Raw genomic sequence first — 22,821 nt, 5'->3', positions numbered from 1 at the left:
ATCCACCCATTCACACACACATTCACACACTGGTGATGGCAAGCTACATTGGAGCCACAGCTGCCCTGGGGCGCACTGACAGAGGCGAGGCTGCCGGACACTGGCGCCACCGGACCCTCTGACCACCACCAGTAGGCAGTAGGGTGAAGTGTCTTGCCCAAGGACACAACGACCGAGGCTGTCGGAGCCGGGGCTCGAACCGGCAACTTTTCGATTCCGAGACGAACTCCCAACTCTTGAGCCACGATCGCCCCCCAATAGTTGTCTTGCTGTCTTTGCATATAGCCTGTCTATTAGCATGCAAATCTAGAAATGTTACGTCATACGCTCCTAAGATCCCAACAGGTTCATATTAACCACTTTTGCAACTATGAGCCAGTCAACATGGGTTTAAGTCCAAATGTGTCACATTGTTCTGTCAGAGTGAATGCAAAAGGAAAAAAGGCCGGTCGTGTCCTGTAGGATTTAAGCTGCTCTAATCAATATTAATCAGTATATTAATAGGTCACAGAACAGGTGCTGCACCTGTTGTTAGTAAACCTACATGAGCACCGACTCGCCCAATTAAATGCTTTTGTAAGCCATTTCTTCTTAAGGGCGTTTGGTTGGAATAGCACTTAATGTCACAGACCCTTCACAAGCTGAATGAGGGCAGTGGTGTAGTGAGAGGGTGGAGGGACCCGTTTGAAACTTATTAAAGAATAGCTGGTGTGCACATGGCGTTATTTAGAGGCTCAAGTCAAATAGATAGATTAGCTAGATTTAACATGTCAGATAATCCAGTAAAAAGTAGTCCAAAAGCAGCTGTACGTGCAATATTTGCTGAAACTAAGTAGTCGCCACCTTTCAAGGTGCACAGAGATGTTTAAATAACAACCACATCCACAGGCCTGTGGTTTTCCCCAGAGGAATCCATCATGAGTCATATCTGCAAATTTATAATTGAAAAGATGTTTGCTAAATATTTGAAATTTCCATCAAAAGTGTATTATTTAGAGGAAACTGTGGCTTATTTGTCAGGATTCGTATTTCTCATATCTAGGAAAAAATAAATAGGAGTGAATAAACTCCATGAAAGTTCAGGATCTAGTCTTAAGCTGGTACAGTTGACTGAGCAAAAAAAGGCATGTCTGCTTGGATCGTGGTTTCTTTCCTTCCATTGGTGTTTTTTTATCCACTGTATGTCCAAACCTAAGGGGGGCTTAATGGCTGAATAGTTAGGAATCTACAAGGCTCTTAACCTCCACCTGAACTTTTATTCTTTCTCTCTTCACGTTTCCTTTTCTATTCTTCTACCGGTCACATTGTCAAATAACGGGAAAAACACTAAAAGTAAACTCTTTCAATTCAAAGAAACTCAAACACAGATAATAACAGAGTGATCGATTATTATGAAGTCCAGTTATCACAGCTTTATATAAACAGAGCTGCGTATTGTCGCTGTAATGACGAGGATCAATATCCAGTAAATCAGCCGAGATTAGGCAGGTAGCAATGATTCCAGGCCTCACTCTCTGTATGTGTGTGTCTCAGGCTGCATGTGTACCAGTGATGCTGAGTAACGGCTGGGAGCTGCCTTTCTCCGAGATCATCGACTGGAACACGGCCGCAGTCATCGGGGACGAGAGGCTCCTGCTGCAGGTAACGGCCCGTAGACGCGCTCGCACAACAATCACATGCTCTGTATATCACCTGAAAGTGACACGGCGAAGAGAAACCGCAGCATTCCCACAACTGAAATCAGACTCTCTCTCTGACTCTCGATACCCTCGGCACACGCTCGGTCTTCACCATCTTCACCATGTTTGGTTTTCTAGCGACATGGCTGTTAACTAAACAAAATTCAAGCGGCATACCAAGTCCCAGACTGCTTACAAAGCCCCACATTGTTTTGTGAGAGGGCAAATAAATAAAACCACCAAATGGATTTCGTTGGAACGGCTTGAACTTCATAGGGGGAAAAGTAATTATACGCCCATTAAACCTTAATTTGAATGAAGTGTGTAATAATATTGTTTGACTTTGAGTTTTATAATGCAGGAGCTCCATCTCGGCTTTCTCTGTGCAGCTACAAACAGGTCTGAGACGTCCTGGATCGTTCTCCAGATTTATGTATTTTGCTGCAGTACAATGGGGCAAGGTGCACACAACACCCACTTAATATGTGTGTTTTTCACTAAATGTGAGATGCCTGTACTCTTTATTAGAGGTATTTATCGGAACCACAGAAATATCTAGAAAATATTGCTCGTACAGTGGATCTACCTCTCCAATAAACATGCTAACAGATAGAGGAATGTACTCTTTACTAGAGTGGATAAATACCATTTATTGGCCATTATCTCCCCTTTACTGTGACAAATGGTCACAACAGAAACTACACATCTATTGGAACAAAGGTGTAAAACTGTCCATTAAATTCCAGCTGAAGCATTTAAAGCTTCTCTCTCGTAATATTGTTTGACTGATAGAGGCCGTTAACTTTATTCCTTCTTTCATGTGCTTTGTTTCCTTCATGAACGGCACATATTTGTCTCCTGTAAATGCTGCCGGTTTAAAACAAAACATTTTTTAAACCTACCTTGAGTTTGTGATGTCTTCCTCCCCTCATTCCCAGCCAGTCACGGCAGATGGTCGCCCCCTCCCTCAGCCTGGTTCTGCTGGAGGTTTCTTCCTGTTTAAAAGGGAGTTTTTCCTTCCCACTGTCACCAAGTGCTTACTCAAAAGGGGTTGTTTGAATATTGGGGTTTTCTGTGTTATCATAGGGGCTCTATCTTAGAATGGAAAGAATCTTATTTGATGCTTTATGAATAAAACTGAATTGAACTGAGTTACACAAATAGGACTTCATTCTTGATTGGGACTAAATTCTGCCAGGTTAAAAAGAGACAGACGGAAAACAGAAATCTTCTGATGTTGCTGCTATTTTTTACTAAAACTTGCTCTGAAGTCTTGAAGTTTTTGAAAAGATCTAAATCCTGGACCTAATCACTAAAAGTTCAGCAGCTCACTGCTCTCTGTGAAGGCAAAGAAAAAGTACACAAAAGAAGAAAACGAACAAAAGGTAGACCTGGGTCACAGGTACACTGAAAAAAATATGTTGTTGGATTTACTTAATTCAATGGTGGACATTTGTTGCACACAGATGTTTTGCTTTGGCAGCAACTTAAACCATTGAGTTAAATTAACACAATTTATTCATGTTCAATAAACCTGTGCAATTTGTGTTGATAAAATGTGACTTAAACATGTTTTGATGAAGTAATTTGAGCTCTTGGAATATTTTAATCCTTCACAATTTTCTCACGTTATCCCAACACGATTCAATAACTTTTACCCAATACTACTTGGTCACTTAAATGCTACATGTTATCTTCAAATTACATTTTGCTATTATATTCTAGTATCAAATACACAATTTTCAAATGGAGGGCTTATAACAGATTGTATTGTTCTCTTCCAAGATGGTTGCTGGCATCCACCAGTAACCTTTCAAAACAACATGTCTAATTTCACTGCAGTAGGTAAAGAATTAAACTGACATTACTCCTCTACTGAATCTATATAAATCAACAGTTAAATAATGTCAGTTCTTCCGTGTTCTCTGGAATCAATCGCAGCAAAGAAATTAGACTGTTTCTTTTGAAAAATGTTGGGAAAGAACAATACAAAACATTCTATTTAAGGCCTCTGACATCAAGATTCAGTTAAACAACAATTATAACTAAACAATTTGAGGTAATGTTAGTTTCCATTAACATTAAATTAGGTTACTGAATTGGCAAACACCTTCCTATTAACACTACCCATTTTACCCCAATAACTAAAGAAATTAGCACTTGCAGGTCAAAAACTTTATTCAAGAGACGCAAAAATAACATTGATACAGTGACTGTCAAAAATTACAGCACTGATCATACTGTGACATCTTGGTTCAAAACAGCACACTTAGAAATATTCAACGTTCTTTACTTCAACTGAATGAAACTGAAAATACCATTTCACACGACCCATATGGGATATTTAGACTGTATAACTGTTCACGCTACATCTCTTCACTAGTAAAAGAAAGAAAAAATACAAAGAGAAATTTAAAAATGCTGCCAAACAGACGGAGAACTTGTACAGAGCAAAAGGAAAAACAAACAACAACAAAAAACAGCTCGTCCTCATGGCAGTTGCAGAGTATATAAAAATGAACCCTGCGATCCGTTCCTGGAATTGAGCTTCAAAAATGCAGCAGAACAAGTGTGAGACTGCTCTCCGGGGGTCTAAGTGTTAAATGTCCTCTCACCTAGAGCTGGTCACCTCACATGCATAACAGTGAGCTTCGTTGCAGGAGCAGTTTTGTCTTAGTTGTGAGCTTTTCTTGAGAGCTGAGTTGCATCCAACTCCATTACCACCCATTGAATCACCTCAAAAGTGTAGCAGAGTTGTGATGGGTAACTCATGTTGAAGGAATAAAAAAGGTCCAAACAGCATGGCTACTGCAAAGGTCACGTTATCCAGATCTTGAAGAACAACATCAGAAAAGTCATTGCCTGGCGCATCTCTGGAGACAGATGTTCATTGTGGTTTTCTCAATCTGTGCAGTGGCCTCAGGCAAGTCCTGGTTAAACACAAAACATTTCTTTAAGATTCCTTTTTAAACTCATCTCTTTTGAATCTACCAGTTCTAATGTTAGAGTAATTTAAACCAATGCAAGCAACATAGTAAATAGCTATAGCCAAAGAGTGGCCTGCCATGCTGCCATTCATGGTCTAACAGAGTTTCTAAGAGAGGGTGAAAAACATAATAATTTCAAATGCTTTACATTAGTTTTTGTTAGAAAGACACCGGCCCATCAGAAATCCAGGCTATGTCACTCAGAAGATGTTAGAATTTAGACTTTCAGCCCCACAATTTGGTTAGCTGTTGGTCAGTTGGTCTTTTTTTTTTTTTTTCAAACAAAAGCTAATGTAAATACTGGTGGGATTTTCCTTTGTTCATTAGAATGACAAATTTAAAGTTTTTTCACACTGATGTGACCCCTAATACAGGGGTGGGGGTGGGGCCTCAAGGGCCGGCGGCCGAGTTCACTACCAGGCCTCATGTGAACTTCAAATTATTAAAGAGGACTACTGGTCCTAACCAGTCCAATGAGGATCAAGTGGATAACTAAATGCATTTTTAAAGGTTGCAAATCCACAATCTACTCATAAAACACTCACCATGAACTCCTGCACCAAGATGTTGCAATTGTCTTTCACACAGATGCGGAGCACTTTGATGAGGGACTCCGAGCATTAATGTCATCCTTGACTATTATAACAAAGAAAACAGAGATTTGTGAACTTTTCAGTAGCACAGAAGAAAATGATCCCAGACAAAAACTCTTGACTTTTTAAACCAGTCAACATGCAACACCAGCATCTACAAAGCAATATCAAAAGTTCCTGTTTGACATCAACTTTATGGATATATAGTTTCCAGAACATTTATTTTTAAAAAAAGATAATTTTTTCTCAGTGGGCCAGTAAATGCATGACGAAAATTATGGCATCCTTTTAGTGGAATCATTACTCACAGGTAATAGTTGACTGTTTCAATGGATGTAGCATAAAAATTTTACTGACCTAATGCAATACATATACACTTTGTAGTTAAAGAATTTTAAAGTTCTTACTGTCATTATGGCAGCTACATCCTTTAGCTTTGTGCCCTGTTCCCCCGATCACTTTGCAAACACTTTCAGCAGACTGTCAGAGAAAAACTCAGCTCCGTCAGAAACCTTGACTGTAAAGGCATGGTTGGGATGCACTGGAATGCTGCATTTTATCTGAAATGACATAAAATTATTTTGAAATAACAGCAGGCACTGTGCTTGGTTAATCAGTAATGTTTTGTTGAATAAAAACTGTGTTTCCAGATCTTATGGGATTAAAAAAAAATCCAAAGATGTTTGTTTCTGATTTGCAACCCAACAACCCACAAGTTACAACCTCATTTCAGTTCAAGTGTGAGTCCAGTAATCACCTTTCTGGCAATACATACAGGTATAAGTTAAACCTATGGCAGATTTTGGATTTCTCAGTTGTATTAATAGGGTGAGTATGCATGCACCTAATAATTATAAAAAACCCATTATAATTAAGTTACAGAAACGAAAATAGAATATACTTTCTTACCATAACACCTTGAACCCACAATCCATCAGCTGACTCCTGGTGAAATGCAGAATAGAGGTCGTCTCTCAATGTGCAGCAAAAAAAACAAAAACAAAAACAAAAACAAAAGGACAGCAGGTGAGGCCAGGAGGGGTAGGGATGTAAGCTAGCATAATGCCGCTGATGATATTAGCTAAAGCTGTTCAATGTCCAAAATCTCACTAACACCATGGTGCAGTAAATACACAATGTAACTGAAGAGTCAGTTGGCAAATCTATTCACACAGAAAACCAAATTATGTTATGAGTGCCTCGTAATTAGGTTTAATGTGATATTACGGCTCTTGTGCCAAAGACAAATTCAAATGAAAAAGCGCCAATTCTTTGACAACAGATAAAACAGCAAATAAGCTAACGGCTCTTTTTTAGCATGTTACATGGCGACACTCTAGACGTTTAACTACATTTGTCTGAAATATGGTAAATATTAATTCAAAAAATCAAGACATACCAAAAACGTAGAGTTGGCTGCTCGACTTGACTGAGATGGATGCCTTTTTTAAACCACGATCCAAAGCCCGCGAGATGAAATCACGCGTGGTTTCACGAGATTTAACGTTGCTATCTTATTGACTTACTTCACCTGAACATGATATGAACAATTTAATACACCCTTTCTGCATATCATGTAGTTTTTACACTATATAGTTACATTTAACTTTAAAACATGAGGCAATTGTGTTAAATACATGCAAGATGCTTACATAAATCCAAGAGATGGCCAGTCCCTTTTTTTCAGTGTATCATAACTTACCTCAGGTGACCTCAGCAGGTCACATGACAGGGTGGGGCAAGGTCTCACAGTGGTTTCACTCGTGGTGATGGTAATGATCCAGGCCCCCTTCTTACACCTTGGCTCACATGACAGCTTGCATGAATAATCCGTCGTAGTAGCAGTAGTACTCAGTAGTGGGTCCCAGCAAAGGGGGAAACCCCCACAAGGGTTAAGATTACATATCTGGAACTCCAGTTTTGTTTTTAGAATGAAGGAGACATAATTCCAGCTGCACTTTTTTTTCCCCAAGCTCTAAAAGTTAGCATGACCTGGATGACTAAGAACCTACATGTACATGTAGTTCACATCTACATGCATATGTCTATGACAAGACAGTAGAAGCAGGTGCATACCCACAGCAAAACGTTTTCATGCCCAGATCAATCGTTCTTCAACAGCGATGTGCAATACTGATCGAATGCCGTTTGTTCTTTGCAGATTCCCACAACGGTGCGCTCCATCCACCAGGACAAGATCCTGTCCCTCAGACAGCAGACTCAGTTCCTCTGGGAAGCCTACTTCTCCTCTGTGGAAAAGATTGTTCTGACCACCCTGGAGGTGAGGAGTCAAGACGCACATGCACAGTTGTACAAACTCTCCTTCGTCCATTATCAGCCTTTCTCTCCGAGGGCTGCAGTGTCACTGCAGACTCCATAATCGCTGCGCTCTCTGTTTGGTCTGTTTGGTGTGAGGCTAAAAGTAAAAACAGAATTTTTCTGTGTTTTTTGACAGAGAGCAAAGAAAAAATGGAAATTGCGGAACGTGTTCATGTAGAATTTCTCACAGGCCGCTTTTTGTTTTTATTAAATGCTATTTTATGATATATCAATAGTAGTTGCAGCAATTGGCGGGGTAGTACTATTTATAATGCCACCAGTAGAGACAGTTACAGTGGCTTGCAAAAGTATTCGGCCCCCTTGAACTTTTCCACATTTTGTCCCATTACAGCCACAAACATGAATCAGTTTTATTGGAATTCCACGTGAAAGACCAACACAAAGTGGTGCACACGTGAGAAGTGGAACGAAAATCATACATGAGTCCAAACATTTTTTTACAAATAAATAACTGAAAAGTGGGGTGTGCGTAATTATTCAGCCACCTGAGTCAATACTTTGTAGAACCACCTTTGGTGCAATTACAGCTGCCAGTCTTTTAGGGTATGTCTTTACCAGCTTTGCACATCTACAGACTGAAATCCTTGCCCATTCTTCTTTGCAAAACAGCTCCAGCTCAGTCAGATTAGATGGACAGCGTTTGTGAACAGCAGTTTTCAGATCTTGTCACAGATTCTGTGAAGTTTCTGAGGTCCTTTTAGGTCCATGGAAAGTTCTCACACATCCCTTTTAGCGTGTTTCACATCAGTGTAGTCTGCATCTGTGTTCAACTCTGAATATGACAAAAAGGCCAGAGGGTGTTTGAAACAATCTAGTTTATACAACATGTCATCCAAACACGTCTAAAAGCAAAAGTGTTTATGGTTGTTTCAAATGACCCCGCTCAAAGGCAAGGCAGTATGCCTGCTGGCAAACGCTGGAGCATGATGCGATGACAGAGGGATTTGGAATAACAGTGTGCTCATCTGAAGTCACTTAAAGTGACTGTAAGACTGTAGCTGTAAATAATTTAAAAATAAGAGCATCAGAGAAGTATTCAAAAGAAACCCTGCATACTTCCGCGTCTCGGCCAGACACAGCTAAATCATTCTCTAGACTGCTTGGTTCAAAAGGTCATAAAATGATGGGACTATGTTGGAAGCTAGAAATAAACAACTTAGGTCTGTAGGTCGTCACGATATTTTGTAGTTGGGAGGCAGAAGTGTGCATATTTATATGAGACGGTGGAAATACTGAGTTATTCTTGTTGGCAAGGTGCATCCTTAAACAAGATTTCACACACACAGATAACTGTTAATTAGTGCTTGTACAGTATATAAATGTCATACTAGAGTTTTACTCACCAGTAAAACCACAGCGCAGACTTCTCAGACGGTCAGTTAATACAAGCGTACAGGAAGCCATGTTATTTATCAGATAGTTAAATATCCTGAGGCACCGACATTACAAACGGCATTGACAGGTCCTCCTAACATGTCATAAGTATACTAGCCTGTGCTGATAACAGAGATGACGTAGAACAAGGATGTACCTTCAAGTTTCAGCTCTGGAAGCTGCTAAAATGAAGCCAGTGCACCTGCATTATTTCCAGTGACCAGCAGGGGCCTACTCTTGTGGTCCTGATGAGATTGTTTTCTAATTTGCTAATTTCTGGTCTTATTAAATAAAATATGAGGTTTGATTTCTACATTCTGATCACCATTAGAGTGCAAAAGGAGCATACATTAAGATGTCAGAGCGTTGCCCCTCGGTTTCTCTAGCAGATCCCTCAGTCTCTTCATGTGTGGTTTTAAAACGGCAAGGTAATGACGTCGACCACAATGCTCAGTTTGTGGATTCAAAACAGGCCTCGGTAAATCAGTGGGTGGCATCACAGTGGCTACAACCGTCTTTTATATGCAGCCACAGCTTTAATTATTCATATCTTTCAGACTTTAATAAAATTTGAATTGGTGAGATATAAAAATCACCCATCATAGTGGTTAAAAACTGGGGAATAGGCTTATTTCTGTAGTAAATTTGGGCATTTTAACATCGGAGTCTACGGGGAGCAGTCGCTTTTCTAAGAACTGCTGTTGTTCAGTTAGATTTTGCTCCTGCTCTTTCTTTTCTTAAAATAACTTAACAAGCAATGCACATAGCTACATGCAGGCTTGATTAGCAGCATGCACATGGATTAGTAAGATGAAAGCAGTATAGGTAGTCATGCTATGGTAGACGTATTAGTCATTTAAGAGGTTTTAAAGGATGGGTTAATAAATCCATGCAATCCAAACCAAACGTCAACCACAGGAGGCACAAAACTGAAAACTACTCAAAAGTGCCAGAGCCTCCTCCCAACCCCATATTATCATGCACATTGACTTTGTTAACAATAACCGATGCATGAATTATGAAAGCCTTGGTCAAGATTTTTTTCTTAAGTGCTTTTATTCTTCTCAGGACATGAAAAAAAATGTTTAACTCTTTTTTTTCCAAAAATATGTTTTTTTATAAAGTTATAAACTTGTCCACTCCAGTGGACTACATGCGCCTGAGCACTTAGCATGAAATACTGTGAATTTACTGTAAAAATTAATTACCTCGTGTTCTATTGTAAATATACAAACACTTGTTTGCTTGTATCCTTTGAAAAACATCTCAGCAATTTTTTTGGAACTTTCAACTCATAAGGCCCCAATGTTTAGACGTAAATAACAAAACCAATCAACAGTCCTAGCTGTGAATCCTACACCTGAATATGGCAAACTATCTCCAACAAGAGAAACATTTTTGAGTCTACACAGTTCTATAACGATGCAGGACAGTATTACCAAGCCCTTAGTAGCATGCTGGAAGAAAACACAAACTGACATCTTAGTCTCTGCATCTCCAAACAGTTCTATGTTCATCACACCTAGGCTGTGCGAAAGTTTGCAATGCATCCAGGGCACAATGGCACACAGCATTGCATGCAGATGTATTTGGTCTTCCGTGTGCACGCAACATCATGGCACCTGTTTGCATTTTTCACCTCGGTCAGTTGGGGCCAGTGATATCCTGTGGCAAACCTGACCTCACAGGCTACTTTGGTGACTGCTCTCCACTTCACGGGTTGTGGGGTCCCACTGGGTCTTCCTCTTTTGCATTGCTGGAGGGTGAATCTCTTCTCTTGTTACTGACAGTTCTTTCCCATACAAGTTGGTGTTGTATGTTATATTATCAATTAGATCTGCTGGAAACAGATGTCTGAAGAAATCTATGGGATCCTTCCCCTCCACATTCAATTTCCACTCTCCTAGAAAAGGAGGCAAGTCTCCAACCAAGTCATTGTCTTGGACTTTCCAAATATTTTTGCGGGCTTGAGTATGGTCAGGTGCCATGTACCCATCTCCCACAGCTCCCTGATCATACTGACCTTCCTCTTCATCCTGCCCCTCATCGTTCTCACTTTCTGCATCCTGACTGTCTGTGTCTTCATCATCCGTAGTTCCTATGTCTCTGTTCTGCTCTGGCAGCCACTCTCATCATCACTGGACTTATCACTGAACTCCTCATCACTGCACTCATCAATGAAATCATCATCACTGGAGCTGGATGGAATTTCCTGGACTATTCTGTACGCTGCCTTATTCTTTGCTGCATTTGAAGTCTACAAAATATGATAAAATAATTATTATAGTAACTCAAACTACAGCTGATCTGCACAGAAATATATATTTTAAATGAGTAGCTTATAAATGTAACAATTATATGCTTAATAATAACCAAAACAGTCCCAAAAAACAGTGAGACAATTTATGACTTATGTTAAAAAAATATAGTGGGTAATGCATGATGTCCACTACAGTGGACACATGGTTAATTGTAGTTTTCTACATATTAGACATAACAATTTCTTATTCCAAACAGATAATATCCTTCCCTAGATGTTACTGCATATCATCATATTTTTTTTACCTGTTGGGCTCTTTTAGCATAGAAGGATTGACAGGATATGCCAGCAGTGGTCGGCAGGGGTGACAGTTTGTCTGCCATCTTTGATTCAGAGGAAATTTACTTGCAGTTGCACTAACTGAACACTGAATTGACCTCAATGGAGCATGGCAGCAGAGAGCACTCTAGAGGCTAATATGCAGTTCCACCATAGAAACCAATGCATTAAAGAGATATGTACGTTTTAGTAGCTGTCCACTCCAGTGACCACTATGCATCAGAGGGTTAAGGAATCTGCGAGTGGAAAAACAATTTATCCACTCAATCCTCCTCCATCCCTTATTATTCATTTTAAACAAATTGTTTATGGATGCAGGGATAACACCGGGGCTTACTGCTAGTTTCATGCTGCGGTTGCAAATGTCTCCTCCTTCCTGCGTGCTCCCTCATTCAAGCACCCCATCACGCTTTTAATTTCCTTTCTTACTGCATTGCTGAAGCAAGATTCCCCTCTCAATGCTACAATCTCACTGACACTATAACCTACCAGATCTTACACACACACACACACACACACACACACACACACACACACACACACAGTGCACGTAATCTGTCGTGACTTCAGTGTCTAGAGTTGTCTGATTTCAGCTAGCTCTACATCTCTAGTCTGTTTTCTATCTAGCCATGTCTCACTGTGAGCTATTACACACACACACAGACACACACACGCAGTCAGAAACACATCTCCATATGTCAAGATGTGTCAGGCCAGATACACACGGCACTACCCAGGCATAACCTTGCTGACATGTTGTCACTCCACGCTGAAGTGCAAGGTGACACGGCCTGTGACTCAGCGTGCGTCTGTGAGGGTGTGCGCATAGTTTGCCTGCATGTTTGTGTGTGTGTGTGTGTGTGTGTGTGTGTGTGTGTGTGTGTGTGTGTGTGTGTGTGTGTGTGTGTGTGTGTGTGTGTGTGTGTGTGTGTGTGTGTGTGCTGAATGGGGCAGTGGCTAAACGTTTAATCCTGACTGACTGTCCTGTTAAAAGAGCAGAGTGGGGAGAGAAGGGGTGAAGAGGAGTGGGGGTGACATATGTAAATGGCGTTGCAGTGGCAGGCCCCCAGATAACGAGCGACATGGTTTATTCATCTTGTTGGGCCTGCACTTGCACACACACACACCCAACTCTACTGCAGATCTGTAAGGATACACACATGCTCAAAACACACATATACACTCTGATATCTTGACAGATTGAATCTGCTTGCGCGCATTTAAAAAACACACTTGCCTGTTTTATTGACTACCTGTGTGTGTATGTGTGTGTGTGTGTGTGTGTGTGTGTGTGTGTGCAGCGAGCAAGCAGGAAACACAAGTTCAACCTATCATGCGCTCTTTCCTGTTAGGAAGCAGCCACATTTCGACCAATCACAAGGTCAATATCGCCGGATTCCGTGCTGCTGGTACACCTATTAAACTCACCTATTAAAAGCGAGTTCACAGTGTGCTCCCACGGAGGCAGGATTTATCTATCATGCTCTAATTGGTTGATTGTGGCTGTTCTGAGGTGAGATTGAGTCGTCCATCATGTCCCGACTGAGGGCTGCCGACGGGGGAGGAGCAGCAGCCAAGCGAGCAAAATTGCCCCTCATAAGGTGTAAAGGGCTTGAGGGTGTTAAGGTGGCAGGCAGTGTTTTTATAGAGAAGTTAACGGATTCCGAGTTAATCTGTTTTTCTGAGGCAAATGGTTATCGACTGCCCTCGGGGACAAAGCTCGGAAAAGTAAAAGAGACTCACACGGGGCTGATTTTTTTTTTTCTCCCCCTTTCTTTCTTCACATCCCCGCCTCACTATGATGAATTTTTATGCCGCTTTGTCAATATTATTACAGTAAGGCCCTCGAGCTATGTTATTAGCTTTTCTTTTTTTTCTTTTTTTTTACAATTTGAACAGCTATCAGCAGCTCAGCCATCGCCCCACCTGACTCTCTCTACTTCTTTCCATGCTATGTATCCATCCTTTGAGTTGCCAAGCCAAGCAGCCAGCACCTTCCCGCTCAATAGCGGCCATAAAACACGGCCGCAAACCCGTGTCTGTTTTACTGAAGCAATTTAGCATGGCTCAAGGGCACAGCAGCAATATCTCTTTCTCCTGTCTGCCTGTTCAGCAGAGGCCCGGTGCGAGCTGCAGCTGGGGGGAAATAGTGCCCATTCTCACGTCCGACCCGTTTGACTGACTGCTCTATTTGGGCGCAGAAAGGATTGGGGCAGGCCTGACTGACTGGTGCTTAGATGCAGCTGATGACTTTGTCCGTGTCCACCGTTTGGCTCTTATACCCACCCTCCCCCCACTGTCTGTGTGACTGACCGGCACAGATGCTTTTTGGCTTGAGGAAAGAAAAAAGAAGGGGAAGGGGAAAAAAACAGTTTGGGTTGTCAGCGGAGAAAATATTGCACAATAACATAGATTTCTTTCAGCCTCGCTTTGTGCCAGTGCGATTCACTCTTGACGCAATCAATGGCTGCTATTGAGGTGATACAAAGCAAACATTTGCAAAGCTCAGCTAGCTTTTTGCTTTCATCTAACGCCCGCAGACTTACTTTTATACCAGTTTTTTTTCTTGCTTTCACCTCTAATACACCGACTGAGTTTTGAATAATACTCGAGTATTATTCAGAGCTGAAAGGAAGGAAGGGGGGGGGGGGGGGGGGGGTTATTGTAAGTTGGTGCATTAGCCGTGTTGATTCTCATTCACATTTACGACTGTCTTCTTCTTGGCACTTTTTGTGAGAAAACTCATTTCTCAGTGTGAGATATTTTATAGACGTGATTACAAGGCTCATTGATCAAATCCTTCATTCAGCATAATCTGAAAGGCTTACGAATGTTCGCTCATCTACACAAATATTTCTGATTGTTATGAGTCCTTTGTGATCTAACAAGTGTTATTTAAAGGTAATCTTTGTTGGGTTCATGCTGCTTTTTTTGTGTGTTTCTTCTGAGTTTGAATTAATGAAGAAGCGGCACAAACGACAGAGTGGCCCGAGGTATACATAGACCCTGCTGTAATTAAAGCAGTACAGTTTTAATCCTGTAAAACAGACTCTGGATTCATATGCACTGAAACTTTGAGCGGCCTAGCAAAAAGTCAGAGTAATGTCCAACTGCACTCAAGTGAGAATAGCGAAGGTAATTAACCGTCCCGGTGGATTCGCAGCCAGCGAGGCGATGGCGTGTGTCCCGAGTCCTGTGCGGTCCACAAAGGCCGAGCATTTCCAGTGAGAACATGTCTGAAGTGCATTTGCAAGAGGACATGCCTTGACTTAACTCTCCCAACTCTGTCCAGAGTGAAAGCTGCCGTTCAAAGTCCTCACAGATAAACGCACCATTTTAAGTTCATTACTTTGCAGGTATTTTTGGTATTTTTAACCCTTTAAATTTCGTACAACTTTTAAACTAAGCGCTAGAACCCCGATGATCTATCGTCTATTTTCAAATAAACTGGGATCAGCTTTTATAATAGCTGATAAATTAAAATAAAAAAAAGTAAAGACTATACAGAAGAAACACCCTGAGTGCTGACTGGCAACACATATATGGAACAAAGTTGTTAGGCTTTTAAAAATATATTTTCTAATTAGTTTTTAATTTTCATCTAATTTCTAGCTTTTAATTAGGTTTAGTTTTTGTTAGTTTCCAGATTGGGTTTTCTAGTTTTAGTTTAGTTTGTATTAGTTTCTGGGTTTAATTGTTTTTGATAGATAGATAGATAGATAGATAGATAGATAGATAGATCTGCAGTACTTTTTGAGGGCAGTTAACTCGTTGTCATGTAAACATCTAACAATTCAGTAAACACATCAAAATGTCATCAAGACGACCTGTGATAACAATTTTTTACCAAACTGGCAGAGACATATTTGTATCATTTTTCCTCTACATCTTTACTTTGGTTACTTGAGTCACAAAATCCTTTCAGTTAGCTTTCATTATTTCAGGAATCTAAATTTCATTTTTGTTTTATTTAATTAAAATTGTTTTTTTTTCTTTCACATCTAGTTTTAGTTTAGCTGACTTTTACTTTAATTTTGGTAACCTTGTTTGAAATGCCACAAACAACAACTTGTTGTGATAATAAAACCAGATTCTTTTTAAGCCACATTGTCATATTATCTTAGTAAGAACTTAGATTACATTTTAAATGTGTAGCTATTTCTATTTTTTTATTTGTTGTGTCTGAAAAGAAAAATAATTATATATATATTAGATTGTTAATTCACCAAATATTTGTACTGGTATTGATATCGGCCTTAAAAGCCTAATATTGGCAGGGCTCTACAAAGTCCCCGCAGCAGCACAAAATAAAATTAATTGTGGAAATAAAGATCCATCTCATATCTCTCATATGAGACTTGTCTTAATTTATACAGGCTTTATTTAGGCTTTATTTTGTTTTTTTACGTTGTAATCTAACCTGTGTGAGGTTTTGTTCCTGTGTGCAGATCATTCAGGACCGTGTACTAGAGCACGCCTCCAGGAGTAGCCTGATGTGGAACAGTCACCCTGGGGGCCTGTTCGCTCTGCCGCAGTACTCTGGATACCTGGGAGACTTCCCCTTCTACTACGACACACTGGGTCAGTAGCCTTCACACACACACACACTCTCACTGTAAAGTGCTGTTACGCTTCTCCCACCCTGCATAGCCATTAAATTGTCACAGACTTTTTGAATAAAGACAGTAGATTTGTGTGCAGCTGTGGTTGTGGACTTTGCACAAACACTAGAAAAACAGCCTTGGTCTACTGCCCTCCTCGAACGGCTGTGAATAGCAGCAAGTGGAGTGGACGAACAGGCCTTTGACGGATGTTTGTATTAGCGCTGCTGACACATCGCCGCGTCCATCATTGGTTTTTGAGTCAGCATTGCTACAGCTTCTGCCGCTGCCCGCTACGGTTCAGCAGTGTTGATTCCCCCCCCACCGCAATCCGCGACCCGGGAGCTGCTCCATCCCTCGCTTCTCCACTCCATCATCATCCGCTGCAAACGTCCCCACGTGCACAAAGTCATAGACGCCCAGAAAGCAACAGTGCGAATGCAAAAATGTGTCGATGTAGCACCCGAGGTGGAGCGGATATTAAAATGGATGGGCGCGGTGACAGGCATGGATTACAACACTGGCAAGTTTATTTGTTTGTCAAAGAGGAAGCAATTAAACACGGATGGGTTTTTAGGAGACAAGGTGGCTTGTCTCTGACGGGTAAATGAGTGAAATCAAAGAATGTGAGTTTGCTTCTAAGAGATATTTCTTCTTGTTGTCCAAGAGCCAATAACAAGACACACACAGACTCTTTTTCATGCAGCATATTAACACTCAGACTCACACAGCAGGAGAAGAGTTTGTTTTGATTGCTTTAGCAGAATATTCTTTTTAATAAGAAGCAGAAATAAGTTTGGGTTTTTTTAGGATGATCATAACATACATCTTTAAGAATAGTAATAATAATACCCTGAGCAAAAATACTCATCCATCTCTAAAAATTAAAATATCATTAAAAAAAAGTTTCCTTTTTCATAATTTAACTAAAAAAATGTAATTAAAAAAAAGTAAACTTTCATATGCTCTGTGTTCATATTCAGCACATGTAAAGTGGGTGTTTTTCGTGTTTATTCCAATGACTTTCTTTAAAGAAATCCAGTATCTAATATTATTAGAATGTTTAATTTTGGGTTTAACTAAACTAAATAAACTAAATACTGTTGATCTCTGAGTACATGTAACAACAATCATGGGGAAAAGTTCATTTAAGAATTTGGGAGCTCTTCACAAGGACTGGGTGGATGCTGATGCTGGTGTTGAGTATCGATTAATTTGTGTTAAGACAGAGAGACAATGTCAGATGATCTTACCTGGTCCTCTGTGTTTTATCAGGTCCAAAGTCAATGCAGCCATCTACTGGGATAGTTTAGAGCACTTCCAGCCTCCATCTGCTGACAGGCTTTATGGAGATTTCTTTTTCCAGCAGGAGTCCTGCCCACAGCACCAAAACGATTTACATGTACTTTTTACTCACCATGTTACTGCTTTACTGAATTGACACAGCAGAAAGAAAAGCATATTTATTATATTTATTTATTTTTCATTAGCTCACCTATTATAATTTTATTAAGGCTGAGTTCGTCATAGTATCGCCGTTGTGTCCGTTTGCGTATGTATTTGCCTAGGAGAGAGGGATTTTCAGCCAACCGAAACTCCAAAATCCTAACAGGATGTTCCTTCACACGGATGACACTGTGCGTCAGTCTAATGTTGATTTGTATACAAGTGTACTCAAACAGGGGAGGGAGGGGCAGCAGAGTTCACCCAGAATGCAAGAAGTGTAACTGTAACAGTAAAAATAACAAAGTGAATATAAAACATTACCTCAGATACTTTGTTAGAATTGACGCGATTGCGCGAAACCTCAGTCGAGAAAAAAATAGTCACAGTCAATAGTTTTTATCTCTCCAGCTCGCTGCTTTGTCTCTCACTTTGGGTCCGGTAAAACTTCTGTATTGAGACGCACCGAAACACATCAATAATGTTTGAGCATCTCATTCATAAAAATATCAGCAGTAAAATTAAAATGGGCTTCTCTCTTCTGGGAAAGCTTTGGAAAGTGGCTGCAAGGATTTCCTCTCATCAGTATTATTAATGTCAGCCACAGATGTTGGTCTGGCTGTCAACCCTCGTGTTTTGGATGGGGTTGAGGTCAGGGCCAAGACTCAGAAGCCAAACCAAAGTGGGACTGATGGGGCTTGACTTTCCACTCTGGGTAACAGGATAAACCTTAAAGTGTCACAAGATGATTGTTGGAGTAATGATAAAATTATGCAATAAAACATTAGTTGTTGTTGTTTTTTATTTGGGCTTTTGCTGTTTTGTTGTGAAATTTTGGCCAGTTTTGCTTTTTATGTATTCAAATGTTTTATTTTAGTGGTTCTCAACACTTAAAGTGGGACAAAGATGACCACAGTTTGGAGTGAAACTTATGGTCTCAGTCATACAGGCAAGAGACTGGGTGGTGACTGCCTGGCAACCTCCAGTCACTAGTGAAAATGTGTCATCTCTGACCAGCTGGTGTGTGTCTGCCGAGAGCAAACTGAATCAATAACTTCCTGATTTCTTTGGTCGCTTGCAGATTGCCCCCATTGCCTGCATGAAAGACAACTTCAAACATTTGCTAACTAATCAATGTGCGGCACACACTGGAAACTGAGAACATTGCATATTACAGCTGCAACAAACACATTTCAGTAGCAACTTTTAATTTGAAGGGGAGCGATCTCCATTTACGGTTTGTTCAGTTTCACAAACACGAGAAGTTGGTGAGGTTTTACAAACAACGAGCTACCACGGCAACTTATAGTGACCAAAGCTATCGCGATGAGGTTTTCACCTAGCAACAGCCAGCAACCACTTGCCAACCAGTCAGGGAATACACATTTTTTTTGCCAAGTGTCCATAGTTGGGGTTCACAGACCAATCTTTAGGCCTGCTTGACTTGGGAGTAGCACTTGGTTTCGCAGCGACTGCCACAACAACCATCAGCAACCACTCGCAGCTGACCAGAGAATACTGATGGTTGCCAGGTGGTCTCCAACTGGTCTCTGAGTCCCACATGCGATTTATGTAGGAGAAAAACACAAACAAGAGTTTGCAGGAGCAGTCGTCTTGCATTTCTTTTTCTATAACATTCAAGTATATGTATATTTGTTTTTTTGCAAATAAAAGCCAAAGAAATTATGAATTACAGGCCTCATGCTGTTGTATTAAAACAATCCATAATTGGTAATTAGTTTAAAGTCTCGACTCTATCTAGTATACAGTCCATGCAGTATTTCTTAGACGAGGAGGGTCATTGTAAGTAGGAAACTGCCTCAAATTGCTGAATCAGTCTTTAATCTGCCTGGCGTACTGCTTTAAAGTTTTAGCCAAAGAAATGTGTAATGTGCTGATGCCGGATGAGATAAAAGCCACTGAGCATCATGTGCTAAGAGGCAGAAAACAGCATGCACATTCAAAATACAGAATATGCTGCGTGATAATAATCCTGCTCCTTGTTTTCTTCAATGTTTCATGAAAGTCTGTTTATGAGCTTGTTACAGTTTTACATCCCTAGGTGTTAAAAAAGTCGGCAGTCTCTCTACTTTTTATTACAAATCTAAAGGATAGTTTACCAAGTTTGAACTATATTCCTCTTCATAAAAGTTGCTCAGTGGCGGAAAGGAGACTCATCTAATGCTGTCTCCTCCCCGCCATGCTTTGCTGCCTTGGATTAGATTAGATTTAAATTAGGAAAACTTGGACGTCCTCTATGATCCGTCTTGCTCAATATCTTATTTCCTCCTCATTTTCAGCCTCAATTACTCTATCAAGTCAGACTGAATTTAAAGTCACATCAGCAGTTAGCAGTCGTGTGTTTATTGGGTTGCTGATACAGCTGAGGAGTTTTTAAAATGAAATATTCAGTGATCAAAAGATCTGGCATTTTCAAAACACATTAACAATGTTGAATATTTTAAGAGGGGTTTGAAAAACTTCCATCGCTGACAATTATGTAATCTGTGCCACTGAAATGCTGACATACTGGTTTTAAGGAACAGCTTTCACTGAATATAGATATGAGGTGTTTGGAAATGCAGAGCTCTGGTTCTCACTCGGCTTTGCTCTTTTCAAAAGCCTGAAATTGCATTGATGGGTTGACAGTCTGCTCTTTTTGCTGTTTTTGTTCAGAAATACATTGAGTGTTTTCTGTCTGTTGCGTTTCAGGTATTAGACCGTACCCGAAGTTCACAGCTGTCATCCATGCCGTCTCCCCTCTGGTGTCCCAATCCCAGCCCATACTCAAGCTCCTGGCGGCCGTGGCCAAGTCCCAGTACTGTGCACAGGTACACCATTTGTGTGTGTGATTGTGTGATTGTTCACTCATTATCTCAAGAATCCTCCACTCGTCTCCACCGCGCATCTGCTAAATTGTGCCGTGTTATGCGGCTCGCTCGTACGGCTATTTTGCAATCGTATTTTCCAACCAGGGCAGCAGCAGAGCTCATCCTCCATCACCGTGTGCTTGTGTGTTAACTCCGGTGGATTGAATTAGAGCAGCAGTTTGTAGCGGTGCTACATCTGTCTCCATGGCAGCCAAACCCCCTTCAGCACAGCTGGAGATGGCATGTATCGATTCCCCTGCTTGCTCCTTACTAAAGCGGGAAATGAAATGGAATTTGCTCCCTGATGGCTGGTTTTTGTGTTTGCCTGAGTGTGTGGGTGTATATATGTGTGTGTGTGTGTGTTTTTTGTTTGTTTCTGCGACCAGCAGAATGTATGACCAAGTGAGTTTGTATTTTGTGTAGGAGGAATGCATTTTGGATAGTAGTACATGTGTTGGTACAGGATTGCAGGGCATGTTAATTGCATCTTTTTGTTTGCTTGCCATCTTTAAGGCACTTGTTGTTTGTAATTATAAAGCCCACTTGCATACATGCTGTAGTTAAGGCATGATGTAGCCTGGATCACGGTTATTTTCTCCTGGAAATATCGCTCATCGTGAATCACTCTCTTTCATCTAAACATGTTGATTCTACATCTGACCTTATTCACTGATGCCTTATGGCCATTTTTGCCCGTATCTGTTACTGTGATCACTGCCCCACTGATGGACACAACAGCTTGTCTAAAATAAATAACAGTTTATTAAAATCAGGATTTCTTAGCTTGTCCATCCATCTTCTTATATTTATCCAATTCAGGGTCATGGTGAGACTGGAGTCTATCCCAGCTGTCATAGGGTGAGAGGTGTGATATACCCTGGACAGGTTGCCAGTCTGCTGCAGGGTTAGGGAGGCCATTAAGCTTGCTGTTCTCACCCTGGCAAACGGCACCGTAAAACAAAAGATGTGTCAGATCCATCAGCACAAGCCGGCCGGTAGTGCATCTCTTGATTTTTGAAACCTCACTCGTCGTGCCGCCGCAGCCAGGTTGAAGACGTGAGTGTTTACAGCCTTGTCGGTTTTTACAGCTGTTTTAATGATACATGGGTACAGAAGCTCTGAGTTTGAAACTCTGAGCTTTTGTACCCATGCATCATTAAAACAGAGGAAGATGTCGCACCAGTTTCAAAAGATGAAACTTTTTGGAACAAAGTTTTGAAAGACTTTCAAAATCAGTCTAATTTCTTTTCCTTTGTTTCTCTGCTCTAAATTCCATTTAGCCCACAAAATTGTACAAATATTTTTCTTTAATATTTTTGTAAATGAAAAATACACCTTGAACATACACTGTGAAAAACGTTGATTGTCATGTGTATTTATTTATAGCCTGTACCACAGAAAAATTACAGAAGCTGAGCCCAAGTGCTTAAGAGTCGGGCACGTTTACATTCAAGGTGGCCAAAAAACACAGAATACATGAACAAAAACTCAAAGGTGTCTTTTGTTGTGTTAACTAATTATCATGAAAAGTTAAAATCTCAGTGATGTAGTGCAAAGTGTCCAATTTGCAAACTGGACACTGCTCTCCCCTACATAAGCTGCCTTTATAGGTGAGAAGTATCAGTATTGGCAATATTGGCCCAATATTTGCAGCTGAGCTGACAACCATTCACTCACACATTCACACCTGTGGCTAAGTTAGCTGGAGAACTTGGGGAGAACATGCAGAAAGGCTCTGAAAACACAAGTAGGGCTGTGCGATATGACCAAAATCTCATATCCCGATATAAGAATTCTACCGATATAAATCACAAAAATGTAACATTTTCTGTAAATTCTGTGAATCTCGGGCAGCTCGACTTGCGGGAAGTGCTTCCAGCTGCGCGTCATGTAGCTGGAGTCGAGTGTTTTAACCGATGCATGAAACTACACATTTTTAGACATAAGTTGTAAAGGCCGCCGTTTTCTTTGAGTATTTATTACACGGCGTGCTGCGGGGAAAAGCCTGTTCTAACGTTTGAGTCTAAGGTTTATTTTCTAGCACCTGGCGGCTCTTTTTTTACTTCTCATCCGTAAACAATCTGCTCTTTCACGTGATTCAGTTTATTTTGAAAAGTCTCAACAGGATATTGAGCTTTATTGTGAAAGGTTTATGTGGAACATAAACAAGCGGACACGCGATGCTGTTACCGTCTTTGTTGCTAACCACAACGCATAAAAACAGGTGCTTGTCCGTCCTTAGTGTGGTTATATTAAATATAAGAGAAAGAGAGAACTTTAAGAAATTAATATAGCCACTACAGTGACCACCAAAACGATTAAAAAATATTGCCGT

General features: G+C 40.6%; 1 protein-coding gene and 1 long non-coding RNA gene across 5 annotated transcripts in view; one reads left to right on the top strand and one right to left on the bottom strand.

Moving 5' to 3' along the window:
• ext1b (exostosin glycosyltransferase 1b) overlaps nucleotides 1-22,821 on the top strand; it is a 142,270-nt gene that overhangs the window by 96,949 nt on the left and 22,500 nt on the right. Inside the window, exons 4-7 of the mRNA XM_080863254.1 lie at nucleotides 1,534-1,641; nucleotides 7,421-7,540; nucleotides 16,021-16,153; nucleotides 20,329-20,447. Of these exons, the coding sequence (XP_080719380.1) occupies nucleotides 1,534-1,641; nucleotides 7,421-7,540; nucleotides 16,021-16,153; nucleotides 20,329-20,447 (480 nt within the window). The remainder of the gene's footprint in view (nucleotides 1-1,533; nucleotides 1,642-7,420; nucleotides 7,541-16,020; nucleotides 16,154-20,328; nucleotides 20,448-22,821) is intronic.
• Nucleotides 3,440-6,946, bottom strand: LOC308384686. Of its 4 annotated transcripts, XR_013969373.1 has the most exons (6): nucleotides 6,912-6,946; nucleotides 6,659-6,790; nucleotides 6,169-6,232; nucleotides 5,667-5,819; nucleotides 5,212-5,302; nucleotides 3,440-4,609 (listed from the first exon to the last, which is right to left on the bottom strand). It is a non-coding gene; the product is annotated as an uncharacterized lncRNA (long non-coding RNA). The 4 variants fall into 4 exon arrangements; XR_013969374.1 differs by lacking the exon at nucleotides 6,912-6,946 and having other exon boundaries at nucleotides 6,659-6,904; XR_013969375.1 differs by lacking the exon at nucleotides 6,912-6,946 and having other exon boundaries at nucleotides 6,169-6,204; nucleotides 6,659-6,904.

This window comes from Rhamphochromis sp. 'chilingali', assembly GCF_963969265.1.
Source record: "Rhamphochromis sp. 'chilingali' genome assembly, chromosome: 17".
Classification (NCBI taxonomy): Eukaryota; Metazoa; Chordata; class Actinopteri; order Cichliformes; family Cichlidae; genus Rhamphochromis; species Rhamphochromis sp. 'chilingali'.
This window is presented reverse-complemented; position numbering and strand designations above follow the sequence as displayed.